We start from the raw sequence: 14,003 nt of genomic DNA, 5'->3' as shown, positions 1-14,003 counted from the left end.
CACTGATATTGGCTCGGCTGTAACACAAATCAACTAAATGACATTTTTCTAACTTTGCTCACTGAAATCAGCAGATAAATTTCTGATTAAGATCTCTGAAAGGTTAAACTCGGACCAATCTGGGATTGGGTTTTGTATCATTACATAGTCATGGCATAATTATTATATATTTGCTATTTATGCAATGATTTACTGTAGGCCTTACACCTAATAAACTACAACAGATTAAATTTGGAAGTGTTGTAGCAGTTTTCATTTTGAGTTTGTCATATATGTTGTGTTATTAGTCAAGAAAGAAAAGTAGAGCAAGACATTTTTGTGAGCTTTTTATTATAATCATATTTTTAAAAATCTTCCATTGTCAGATTTTCTTTCACGATTGGTGTTTAGGATATAGTAGGAGCAAACTGAATTACTGATAGTGCTGTTAAGCATCTGGAAATTATCTTTGCAAAGTCCTAAATACACATGTAAAAGCATGAGGTAGTGCTTAATATTGCATCTATAAGTGAGTGAAATATTGCAGCTTTGGTGGGTGTAGTGTTTAGTGCAGGTCAATGTGAAGTGAAGAGAGAGGCAGAATGAGCTTAACAGCTTGTTTAAGGTCATCCCATAGCTGCTTGTGGATTTAAGTCAGGACTTTAATTTGGCCTCTCCAATCAGGGTGTTTTGTCTTTTTTTCTCATTGTTAAATCATGAATATCATATCATGAATAAAACCTTATCTGAGGCAAGTGAGGCTGTAGCAAGACTTGAGTACTTTAGATGTTGTTCTGGGCTATTTTGTGATCTCCTGGAGAAGTCATTGATGCACTCTTAGAGGGATTTTAGAATGACAATGACTCCTAGGAAGGGTCCCTGCCATTCCATGCCTCACTGACGTTCACTGGAGTTCTAAACGCATTAGAATTGGCTTTGTAATCATTTCCAGACTGATAGATGTCAGTGGCTTTGGTTCTTTATCTGTTCTTGGAATTGTTTGAATCGGGGTAGATTTGATTAGATCGTATTTCCTTGAGTGATTTTTTTGATTGAACAGGCCAGGCATTTAAGAGGTCTGGGTGAACCGAGTGAAACTAAACCAAATGCACGTGGTTAATCAAACCTAATTCATGATTTAACAAGAAGAGTGATTTTTTAACAAAAGGCCAGGTTGGCTTGGATGTTTTTTTACATGAATAAGAACAACTATAATTTGAAAACTGCATTATGTGCTTTATTCTGGTTCTATTTGTCTGATATTAAAGTCTGTTTCTTGGTTTCAAACATTTTCTTTTGAAAATAAAAGCAAAAACAGAAGAAATCTATAACATGCTGCTTATACTATTTCATGGTCTTGTACCTGTTTAGTTAACTATAGAAGATAAAGTTTTTTTATGCTGACTTCATAAAGGATCTTTAACTAGAACATTGTATGTACTGTATACAATTTTGGTCTCTAGTATGACATTAGACATTTTACAAACTTTTGAACAAGCAGATTGACTTTTTTTGCCAAAGTGTGTTTTTTGTTGTTTCGTTGATTGTTCCATTCACCCTAACAACACCTGATCAGAGAAAATAACTCTGCAAATCACAGAAATCCAAAAAGCTATTGATTTGGGAAAACTGGTGATGAAAACAAAACAGACATCGTCACTAGCTTGTAAAATGAATACTCATCTCAGAGATGTTCTGAAGCCTGTCCATTGGACTGAAATGTAGGTGACATTTTATATTTGGTCTTAGACTAACCTGCTACTGCAGCCACAGTAATTACATCTCACTACAACCTTTAGTAGACATGTTGTTTAGAAGGTGCATCCATTTAAAGTGAACAGCTGCAGACGTGTGTCTAAACATTGCAGGTTTGGTTAGGAATATTTCCTTTAATTGCTTGTCTTGTCAGCTTTGATGTTCTACCAGTAGATGGCACCATACGTTTAGTTTTGCTCATAGATTTAACCAAAACATCCTGTCAGGGAGATAAACCTGTCTCATGAATGTAAAACTGCTGACCAGATCTTTCTTTGTGCTTCTAGCCACTGAGTATGACTCATTAAAAAATTTGGATTTACATCAGTATGGTTTTTACATTCTATATTCACCTGAAACATGTTAGCTTATCTTGGAAGGTTTGGTTTAAAATGCCAAGGCAGTCGTTACAATATAACAAAACCAAACATCGCATGTATTGTTACCCCAGCTCTAAAGAAGATGTGTGTTGGTCAGTTCCAAACAGTATCTATAAGAGAACATTGTTTTCTTTACCAGTCCACACCAATCAAAACAATCATGACAAATAATAAGTGCACCCTATGACTGAGTCACTCATAATCTGACTTTACCCATCTCTCACATTGTTGTTCAAGAACTGTCTTTACATCATTTCTTCCCTTCCTTGAGATTTGTAGACATTAACTTCTGCACAGCTCTCTTAAAGTCCTTCTAGGGGATGTAATTTTGGTTTAGGTCTGGACTTTGACTGGGCCACTGAAACACCTTGATTCTTTTCTTTTCCATCCATTCTTTTGTAGGTTTTCTGGTGTGCTGTAAGGTTATCTGTTAGACAGATATAGTTATATATTTGGCTTAAGAAACTTACAGGCCCCAGCCTGTAGAGTAATTGTGAGGTGTTTTTGCAGATATGCTGTGTTTAGATTTTACCAAATGTCCTGCACTGCATTATAGCTTAACATCAGTCCAGAGGACACTTCACAATGTCACAATGGCAGGGAATCAAACCAGGAACAACCGCGCGAGGACCCCCGTCCCCACACATGGCTGCCCACTCCACCACCAAGCCATGGGGTGCCCAAAGTTGTATAATTTTACCCAGACACTAGAAGAAGCTTTATCATTCCTTACATACTGTCGTTTTGAACCGTACAGCGACCTGGGAACTATTACTGATAAAAACTACACTTCAGGGCGTGGTGCGTGGCGTAGTGATGGAGCGTGCAACCCACATACAGAGACTTTAGTCCTCCACACAGCCATTCCTGGTTCGAGTCCCGACCCCGATGGCATGTCCCTTTTCTTCAGCCCACTTCCTGTTTGTAAAAGACTTATTGGAAAATATGTTGCTGTCTCTGTTACTTAAAAATATATTTTTTAATGCAGAATGTTTATTTTAACCCAGGTATTATTTCATATCATATGTGCATATTCAGCCTACTCATTGGTAGTCTTAACCCATTTTATTGTGAAACCCTGGATCAAACCCATAACCCAACCCAGTTGTATTAACCCAACTCATGGTTTGATTGGTCTATTTTTAAACTAGGAGAGGCTTAATAAAATAACCTAAATTGGGTTGTTTTTAACCCCATAGTTTTTAGAGTGTGCTTGGTTGCTACTTCAATACAATTCAATTCAAATTCAATCAAAGATACTTTATTGATCCCCGAGGGGAAATTAGAATTCCAGTACAACCCATCCAAACAGACATCATGACACAAGAAAAGGGGGGGACGGGTCACCGAGGCTTTGCTGCCCACTCACAGGCGCTGCCCTTGTTAGATGAGAAAAGAGGTCACATTAGGAAAGTAGAGGAAAAAAAAATCATATTTCACACTTTATCCTTAGCAGGATACAGTTTGAGATTGCAAAAAACCTCAGCACAAAGAAGCAACAAGTTGACAAAACAACATCATGCTGGGAACGGTGAAGGTGGTGTGAGGGGGTGCATATGTTTATCTTGAGCATGTGTGTGTGTGTAAGTGAGTGTGTGCAAGTAAGTCCATGAAGCACTGTCACAGAGGCCATTGTCCTTGATGGTACGTTGGAATGTTCATCAACCGGCCACAAAGTTCTGAGCAGGTCCAGAGATGTACTTCCTGCCCTACACTGAAGCAACAGGGGTGTACTTAATTTTTTTCCATGGCTGTATTAATTTTATTTTTCCCATGGTAAAGCGAATAAGGATAACTAAAGCAGGTTATAACGCATGATACATCAGAACCTGAACCTTTAATAACCCACAGATATGACTGAAGGTGAAGCTGGGAAGCTGGTTCTTGTACATCGCGTGTGTGTGTGTCTGTGTGTGTGTGTGTGTGTGTGTGTGTGTGTGTGTGTGTATAGAAATATCTGTATTACAACATTAACCGGGAAAAGTTTTATTGGTCACATTGCGCTAGCATGAGCACACACACACACACACACACTCTCTCACACACACACACGCTGCTGCGTCACCGCCCCCTTCGAGCCGGGCTCGTTTAAAAGCGCCAGTCCTCAGCCTGGAAGGTTACTTCAAGACCTTCAGTGCTCCTTGCTGGGACAGACTGGGATATTTTATCCTACGGACACTTTTAGGAAGTTACCTGATCTTCTCTGACTCGACTGCTGGCGTCATGACGACGAAGCTGACACCTCGAGGTAGTTCATTCTTTTTATTATTTATTACTAAAACAACCTACTTGCTCCGTGTTCCTCTATCCCCTGGTTGAAGGTCTTGTTGCAGGATGAATGAACTCATTTGTAGAACTGACAGCTCCTGCCTCCCGTTCCTTCTCTTTGCAGCAAAGTTCGTCAAGGAGGAGGACCTGAACGACGTCCTGTGCGAGTTCGACGCGGTGATCGAAGACTTCACGTCGCCCGTGGAGAAGCGACACTTCAGGTACGACGAGCACCTGAAGACGATGAAGAGGCGAAGCAGCGTCAGCGACAGCGGCATCAGCGACACGGACAGTGAGTTCTGCCGCTGCGCTCAGACTTCCATCCTTCTCCGCTCCTCTTTTCTGCTCGGTGACCGAGTTTTCTTCTCATATGGTCTGCAGCCACACAGGGCGAAGCATTTTAATTCAGGTCACCTACAAAATCGCTTACATAGAAGCTCCAGATGGGTCAAATTAAAGGTGATCTAATACTGGTTCCTGACCTGACCTAATCATTTTCTTCAGTGCACTTCTGCATACCTGCAAATGTTGCTTTAAATTTACAATATCTAATGAACAGAACCGGCCCCAAGGTTCTATGGGTCCCAAAGCAGACATTTATTTGGTGGCCCACTTGCAGATAAAACCATCATCCACCACAGCATCACTACCATTTCCTTTGATCGTCCGTGACTGTTCCAGGTGCATTTAAGACGTGTTTAGCTAACTACTAAGCCAATAACAGATTGTTTAAATCCACTATAAGACAGAATATGACCCCTAACTTCATTTTATGTCATAAATAACAAGCGCCAGGGCTGAAATTTGTGAGGTATCAGAATGTAATGAATAAATTATGGAAACATGTCATTATAAAAATAAAACTGGAAATAGAAAGTAAATTACAGTACAATTATTGAAATATGTCAACCATTTATCATTTCCATTAAATTCTAAAATCTAAAACGTATCAATTAAAAAATGTTCATGTGATACTTATTAATATAATGTACAATTATTTTATTATTTCTGCAGTAATTGTATTGTTCATTTGCTCCAGTGCACCATGGAGTAATTGACAGTGTCCCTGTGGCCCCTGCGCTGTGAAGGCTCAGTTATAGTTGCGGTTCGCGGTGTCACGCAGGACTGTTGAGCACGCGAGCCTGAAGAAGCACTGTAGGCCGTTATACTTGACGCTAACGTTGCTGCAGTATTCTCCGAAAATACAGGGGGCAGTATGCGAAAAGTTGAAAGAAATTCAGAGGTGGCCTACCAGGCGGTGCAACAGCACAAGGGGCCCTCGGCAGGGGCAGGGATGGCACACACACCCTCACGCCCTGTTCAATGAGTCAAGTATAAATTTAGCTTCAATCCACACAGATTAATCATTTTAACTAGCCCCGCCCACTGGGTTTGATGGGTGGGGCTGACAGATAATATGAATGAATGATGAGCTGCCACATGCCACTATTAACTAATTAAATTATCCTGAATGCATTAAGATTCTCATTTTCATAACTAGTGCATCTGTCAGTTCTTTTAAAATTCAAATGCAATTTTAAAACAATGATCAGTTCAATATAAGAGGATCTGAACTCAGTATGGAGAGAACATTGGAGCAAACTTACAAGAAGGCTCTTTCTTGGTAAAGCTGACTTCAGATTTGAAGTTAAAAATCAACTCTTTCGATGGCCCTGTGCTGGACTGGTCTTGGGTCCCTAAGCAGCAGCTAAGTTTGCTTATGCCTTGGGCCGCCTGAGCAGTAAAGCTTTTTTTTCCCCCAGTTAAGATCGAACTGCTGCTGCATATTTTGGCACAGCTGCCCCAGTGCTGCTTCTTCTCTACAGCTTACTGTCACAGATTCATATATTACTCTACCATAGAGTGGTTTAAAAAAAAACTCCATCTACCCCAGCAGTGGAGCTGGCTCCAGGCACTCAGCTGGGACAGATTCAAATGCTGACACACAGAGAAAAGTATCCTTCAGACCCGCATATGTGGAAATGCTTTCCCCACACGTATACAAGTGGGTTAGAATTCCAAGGAATAGTGTGAAAGAAATGTTACGCCCCTAAGGTTTTAAGAAAGACTTCTTATGGATGTCAGTAATTCAAGATATTCAGACTCCACCACCATCATTCAAACCTTCATATATGATATCATTTTTTTATTTATTAGTTTTTGTTTTCATTTTTTAGTCTTGCAGTTGCACAGTGTTTACAGTAGCCTACCATTACCAACAGCTTCTTTCATCCCGTGTTACTGGATCAGTGATAAAAAAAAACACACGGAAGGTGTCTGAACCTGTGTCTTCATCGCTGAAGAGCCTGGGATCCCATTCCTGTCAGAGCCGTGTCCTCTCCAGGGCAGTCTAATGGAAAGAGACCTGTTCAGCACAAGGATGACCTAATGTCTTACTGCTTGATGGATGGATTTGCAGAGGAGGAGGCCGATAAATGAAGAGAAATTGCCCCCGCTGTGCTGACGTGTCAGTAAGAAGTGATGCAGAGGTGAATATGGGAGGTGGCTGAAGAGTTCAAGTCAAACACTGATGCGAACTCCGTCTATGAGTGTATGTGTGTGGGAGCCCCCCTGTCTCATGCTGGGTGCAGGTCATAGAGAGGGGAATCAGTAGGTGCTTGACATTTGACTCGCTGTTAAGCTCCTCTGGTGTTCTGCAGACTGGAGTGCATTAGAGTTCTGAGTTCTACCTTGTCTTCTCCCTGTCATGCTCACTTAAGGCTATAGAGGAATGTGAATGAGGCAAGTTCAATTTAACTTGTAGTACAAGAATCTGCAGAAAAAAAAGTTTGTCTTTTCTTGCTCTGCTAAAGTGAGGTCTGACAAAATCAGTTTGATTTGCATACAGGCTGATCTCTGGTATGGACTTATCCCAAGCAGAGAGGCCTCAGTCAGGCAGCCAAAGACAAGAAGTTTCCTCTGATCAGCTCTGATCTGAGATCAGCAGATCAAATACCAAAATATCAGACTTTTTCCATAGTCATTATTGCATCAAAACTTAGAACTGTCACTATTATTGGTCTATTGGTGTGTTCTCTGTACTCGAAAGTCAGAGTTCCCAGTCGGATATACCCCCAGCTCACCAAGCAACCCTGAGTTCAGGATCCAATAGAGCGGCTCACATTTGTTTGTATCTCTATTGTGCTGTAAAGCATGTACTTCTGAACATGTTCCTTTTGTGTTTTAATGCATAAGATGGAGAGAAATATTATGATTAGCTTCTATTGCTGCTCATAGTTCGCGCCACAACAAATAGCAAATCCGACTGTTTTCCAACTTGCAACTAGAAGGCTCCCCACTCGAGTGTGACAGTATTCTCAGCCTCAACGTCCAAGACAGCAGATAAACACATCAAGCAACAGCATTTAGGCTGCGGTTTAAAAAAAATCAGAAAAGGTTTAGAGACATGTGCTTTCATGCATAAACGTTTTATTCAAAAATGCTCCGTCCGTCATAGAAGCTGGTGCACATTTTTTCTCTTTTATTTTCAATCCTAAAAAAAAATGCAAACCGTCACGTCAGAAAAGAAATTTTGGAAATTGGTAACAGCCAAGTTATTGGTACACATTTTTCTTTACACTGTTCCTGCCGTTTAAAGTCATTTAATGAGAAGCTTCAAGTAGAACAGATTCTGAAAGGATCGCTGGTTGCAGCACGTTGAAGCACCAGTTGCCAACTGGTCACTGACGGTGTTTCTAGAAAATAACTGGGGCGTATTTTTTTAATCACTGTGCCATCCCTCCCCCACTTGTTGCGGTGCACTGTCAATCAGCTGGCAGAAAGAAAGCTCCTACAGCTTTCCCTTGCTTACAAGAAAGAAAAATTCAACTGCTTGGGAATATTACTGCACTTCAAAATACATGGAAGGTCATGGCTCTTTTTAAGTGAATAGCTGGTAAGCTTCCAGCAGTGCATGTTATTCCCTATAGAACAGAATTAAGCTTATATATTTTATATTTTAGCTTATATATTTTCTCAGGTGTATGTATTAAATTAAATTTACAATAAATAAATATCATGATACCTGCCATAATCAGTATATTATAAGGAAGGAACGCTTCCTTGCTTGTATATCACAGAATAACCGTAAAAGGAGCAAAGACGGCAGACCAAACATGAACAGGGTCAACTCTTCCACAATGTTTTAACCCAGAATCTTTTTCCAGTGGATTTTTATACACCTCGGTCTGAGGAAGTAGGTAGTTATTGTTCACAAGGCGTTGGAGTCACACAGTGAGAAACATTATTAGCAGACATAAACAGAAGGTGTTCTTTTGCAGATTTTCTTCATAAAAAGCTCCTGAACCAAGTGTGACAATAATCTGTTTCTGCACCTCTGTGGAAAAATTCCCGCCTCGTTCACATGCTGCATGATGACAGGCTGTAGACAAAGGCTGTCATTAACAGAGCATGCAAATGATACACTGAGATGAAGATGCTCCACCGACACAGATCTCTATCGGCTGGGCAGAAAAGGGAAAGCTCACCTGGACTAATTAGTCTGTTTCTTGTCTTCCTGACAGGTGCCGATTCGCTCAACAGGTATAGCTTCAGCTTCAGTGATGAGAGGCTGAACTCCCCCATCGTGCACTCCCCCGCTACAACCTCTCCACCTCTGATGTCACCCAAACGTGAGCTCAGCTTCTCTAACACATTCACTCTGATCCTAACTGTCTATGGAATTAGACAAATGTCCACAAAAACAATTTAAAGATAAATAAATGTAAGAATCAATAAGTTCAAAATGCATTTATAAATATTAAAATAACACATGAGCGTTCGAGTTCTATATATCCATTTATATCCCAGTTTTTTCCTTAAATATTATCAACAGGTTGAGTAAAAAATTATTTATTCAATTTAATCTATAGTGCAAAAACCCAGAGAAATCCAATCTGGAGCCACTTTGGAGTAATTTTGGTTCAGAAGATGATAACGAGATAAATATCACTGCAATAAATTATACAGAGAAAATAACTCAAGCATCATTTAATGTCATACATCTTTCTGTCTCTACTGCAGCCAAACTGGGTGACACCAAGGAGCTGGAGGACTTCATCGCCGACCTCGACCGGACATTAGAGAGTGAGTGTTAATGCAATCTATCTGTCAGAACTCTATGATTAACTACCCCGCCCACCGGCGCCACTCACTCTTTGGAATTAACATGGGCATTTGTTTCCCATGCCACCTTTGCTAACGGCCACTCGTACAGCGGCACGGGAGTCGCTACGCTCTGCTTTCCAGGAAACAATGATGTGTCAGGGTTATAAAATGCCTGAGGCAAGTTATGCAGACCTCTTGGGTGACACTGAAGACAGACATGGTATCACTTTGCTCTCTGTCACCCGTCTGTGAGGAAAATTGTACCTTCTCTGACTTCATTTTTAACCTTTTCACTAATACTAAAAAAAGGTTTTTGGGTTAGGGTTAGGGAAGGTCCCTCTGTAACAACTTTAGTACCAAAGATAGTTGCTGTCAATGGTGCGTTCACTAACCTAAAAAAAAAACACAAAAAAACTATTTTATTCTGACCAGCCAAACACCAATCATGTCCGGTCAAGCGTGAAATTGGCCAAATCGGGTCACCGACCTATGTCTCAGTGCATCTCAGTATTATTGTTTTTATTGCCCTGCTCTGCTTTTGAGCTTATATCTTATCTTATCTTATATCTGGGATATAAGAAAGAGTTTTAACATGATTTCCCCAAAACTCCTAACTCTTACAGATGAAGGAGTTCTGTTGTGTACCTCACAGAACATAATGGTTGGTATGATGTTCTGTAACAGAATATAGCTTAATTGTGTGGGACTTCATTCGTACTGCTGCTGTGAGCCAGAGCACAAATAAAATCTGTAAATGTCAGAGATGGAAAGAGACATGGCAGACTTGCATCGTTCTGTAAAGCTGAACTTTCATTTAACTAATCAGGCAGTCAGCCAGTCTCCTGTCAGCCCCCTGAAAACGGCGGGTTTATGATGTTCAGCCTGTTAAACTAAGCGTCTGCCGCTCTAAACAGAGATCCAGCAATCCAGAAGCCAGTGCCCCTGTCCTGATCATGTCTCTCTCTTCGTCTCTGTCTGTTCTTAGGGATGTGACCCAGGAGCTCTCTGTCATCTTGGAGTGTAGCCATAACGGAAGGAGGAAGTGGATTTCTAGACCATCACTGAGCAGTTAAAAACACCTGCCACCACAAACAGAAAAAGCCACCAAACAGGATGCAGCTGGATGGAGCACCAACTGGCACAGTGCTCCGCTGTGGCATTAGGTCCAACCTGAGCCCCTAAAGTCTGCTGCATCCAGTCCACACACAGTTTCTGGACCCTAAAAGCTACAAGGAGGGTCCCAATCACCTCTGATTTCATTAGAATAGGAACTAAAAAGTTAGAGTTTAGATCTCTAAAATTATCCTGATGGACCCAGGCTCCGCTCTCATCCAGAACTAGAGCTGCAAGAGGATTTAAAAACGGCTTTTTATAACAGAAAAATATTTGTAATTTTATAAAGCTTTTTGATGTAAATTTATGATTCTTATTGTGAAATATATTTTTGTATCTTATGTATATAATGTTTCAGATTCTATATGTGCTGACTGGACAGATTAAGATTAGGCTCACATTGACTGGAGTGAAGGAGATTCATGTGAATGGAAAACTGGAAAGCAACGTCTGTATTTAGTACAGCTAATATTCAACTATAAAATATTATTAATTTAGTTACATGTGACTCTTTTCTTTATTTTAGATATAATTCTCTGCCTCCCTTTTGCCATCTCTATGCTTCCTACACAGTCATGAAAAGTCTGGAAAGATTTTGTATAAAGTATTTTTCAGGACTGGATAGGAAGGAAAAAATCTCATACCTTTGAAAATTTCTAAACATGAGTTGGTTCAGAGTACTTTTAATGCTATTTTTACATAAAAGATACACACAGTTGCCATGGCAACTTTCATATGACAAACCATCATCACAAGTTTATTATCGTGGGCATAATCTACTTTATCTGAAAATCTCAAACAAACAAATTGCAAGAAAGGAATGAGAGAGACATATAAAAATGTATTTATTCTCAGTATCATTACCAGTTTAACTGTAAATTCAATGATCATTTTTCATCTAGTCACTAAAAAAGTCAATAATTATACTATTAGTAACCACACTAATATAACGATCAATTACCAAACAAGACATGAAGAAATAAATGTGAAATCCATCTAATCAAAGGATTTTAGACATTAATCTGACTAACTGCAACTGCGTTTTCCTGGTAAATAGATAAGTTCCTATGCTTTTCCAGGTCTCATAGTTGATTGGATATTATCCCAGCAAACTCACTCAGCTGAATGGGTGGATTGATACAGCTGGCAGTCTCTGCCAACATCATTTGGCTTCGTAACACTGAGAGAACAGTGCTAAGCAATGGTCTCCCGTGAAAGTATATAAGGTTAAATCCACTAATACAGGTCCTTCTCAAAATATTAGCATATTGTGATAAAGTTCATTATTTTCCATAATGTCATAATGAAAATTTAACATTCATATATTTTAGATTAATTGCACACTAACTGAAATATTTCAGGTCTTTTATTGTCTTAATACGGATGATTTTGGCATACAGCTCATGAAAACCCAAAATTCCTATCTCACAAAATTAGCATATCATTAAAAGGGTCTCTAAACGAGCTATGAACCTAATCATCTGAATCAACGAGTTAACTCTAAACACCTGCAAAAGATTCCTGAGGCCTTTAAAACTCCCAGCCTGGTTCATCACTCAAAACCCCAATCATGGGTAAGACTGCCGACCTGACTGCTGTCCAGAAGGCCACTATTGACACCCTCAAGCAAAGAGGGTAAGACACAGAAAGACATTTCTGAACGAATAGGCTGTTCCCAGAGTGCTGTATCAAGGCACCTCAGTGGGAAGTCTGTGGGAAGGAAAAAGTGTGGCAGAAAACGCTGCACAACGAGAAGAGGTGACCGGACCCTGAGGAAGATTGTGGAGAAGGGCCGATTCCAGACCTTGGGGGACCTGCGGAAGCAGTGGACTGAGTCTGGAGTAGAAACATCCAGAGCCACCGTGCACAGGCGTGTGCAGGAAATGGGCTACAGGTGCCGCATTCCCCAGGTCAAGCCACTTTTGAACCAGAAACAGCGGCAGAAGCGCCTGACCTGGGCTACAGAGAAGCAGCACTGGACTGTTGCTCAGTGGTCCAAAGTACTTTTTTCGGATGAAAGCAAATTCTGCATATCATTCGGAAATCAAGGTACCAGAGTCTGGAGGAAGACTGGGGAGAAGGAAATGCCAAAATGCCAGAAGTCCAGTGTCAAGTATCCACTGTCAGTGATGGTCTGGGGTGCCGTGTCAGCTGCTGGTGTTGGTCCACTGTGTTTTATCAAGGGCAGGGTCAATGCAGCTAGCTATCAGGAGATTTTGGAGCACTTCATGCTTCCATCTGCTGAAAAGCTTTATGGAGATGAAGATTTCATTTTTCAGCACGACCTGGCACCAGCTCACAGTGCCAAAACCACTGGTAAATGGTTTACTGACCATGGTATCACTGTGCTCAATTGGCCTGCCAACTCTCCTGACCTGAACCCCATAGAGAATCTGTGGGATATTGTGAAGAGAACGTTGAGAGACTCAAGACCCAACACTCTGGATGAGCTAAAGGCCGCTATCGAAGCATCCTGGGCCTCCATAAGACTTCAGCAGTGCCACAGGCTGATTGCCTCCATGCCACGCCGCATTGAAGCAGTCATTTCTGCCAAAGGATTCCCGACCAAGTATTGAGTGCATAACTGTACATGATTATTTGAAGGTTGACGTTTTTTGTATTAAAAACACTTTTCTTTTATTGGTCGGATGAAATATGCAAATTTTGTGAGATAGGAATTTTGGGTTTTCATGAGCTGTATGCCAAAATCATCCATATTAAGACAATAAAAGACCTGAAATATTTCAGTTAGTGTGCAATGAATCTAAAATATATGAATGTTAAATTTTCATCATGACATTATGGAAAATAATGAACTTTATCACAATATGCTAATATTTTGAGAAGGACCTGTGTAGCGTGGTATTGAACCCACAAGCCCTCTCTCAGCACCTCTATTGTTATATTTTGGATTACACAGCCACATCAAGTTGCAAGATGCAACATCATGCTTCAAATAGAACTCATACTCCCTCATGTCTTCCATGCAGGTAAATCAAACTTTTTTTATTCCTCCATCACACGTCTGTTCTTGTCTGTCTTGTCTGTAGATCAGTGCTGCAGTCCACCAAAGAGAAAGACAGAGAGCCAGAATAATACCTACAAGCATTAGCAAAGAGGTGGAACGTCCACTTCCTTCCAAGAACGTATCTCATACAAGCAGGAACAGACACACTGAAATAGATGAAATAAATATAGCTTCTCTGCCCATTAATCATCCACGCAACAAAGTAGCACTTATGTAATGTCTTTAGCAACAGGGTCTATTTCCAGAGGTGGAGGGAGACAGGAAGGTGTGACCCCACTCAGCAGCAGCTGAGGCTAAAGTCTTCTGATGTCACAGGCACCCCTCTGCTCGTTGACCACCAGAGGTCAAATGTCAGCAATAGGGGGTGGCAGACA

General features: G+C 40.6%; 1 protein-coding gene across 2 annotated transcripts; it reads left to right on the top strand.

The window, feature by feature from the left end:
- Window positions 1–4,202: 4,202 nt before the first annotated feature.
- Window positions 4,203–11,102, top strand: rgcc (regulator of cell cycle). 2 transcript variants are annotated; one of them, XM_047369931.1, is made up of 5 exons: window positions 4,203–4,362; window positions 4,507–4,674; window positions 8,906–9,013; window positions 9,405–9,467; window positions 10,474–11,102. In XM_047369931.1, the coding sequence occupies exons 1-5, from the start codon at window positions 4,338–4,340 to the stop codon at window positions 10,479–10,481; spliced, it is 372 nt and encodes a 123-aa protein (XP_047225887.1). In that variant the 5' UTR covers window positions 4,203–4,337; the 3' UTR covers window positions 10,482–11,102. The 2 variants fall into 2 exon arrangements, with proteins under 2 accessions (XP_047225887.1, XP_047225886.1); XM_047369930.1 differs by lacking the exon at window positions 10,474–11,102 and having other exon boundaries at window positions 9,405–9,478.
- Window positions 11,103–14,003: the final 2,901 nt, after the last annotated feature.

The sequence above is a fragment of the Girardinichthys multiradiatus genome, chromosome 7 (genome assembly GCF_021462225.1).
Source record: "Girardinichthys multiradiatus isolate DD_20200921_A chromosome 7, DD_fGirMul_XY1, whole genome shotgun sequence".
In the NCBI taxonomy this organism is placed as follows: Eukaryota; Metazoa; Chordata; class Actinopteri; order Cyprinodontiformes; family Goodeidae; genus Girardinichthys; species Girardinichthys multiradiatus.
Note: the sequence above shows the minus strand (reverse complement) of the source record. Positions and strands in the feature narration are given on the sequence as shown.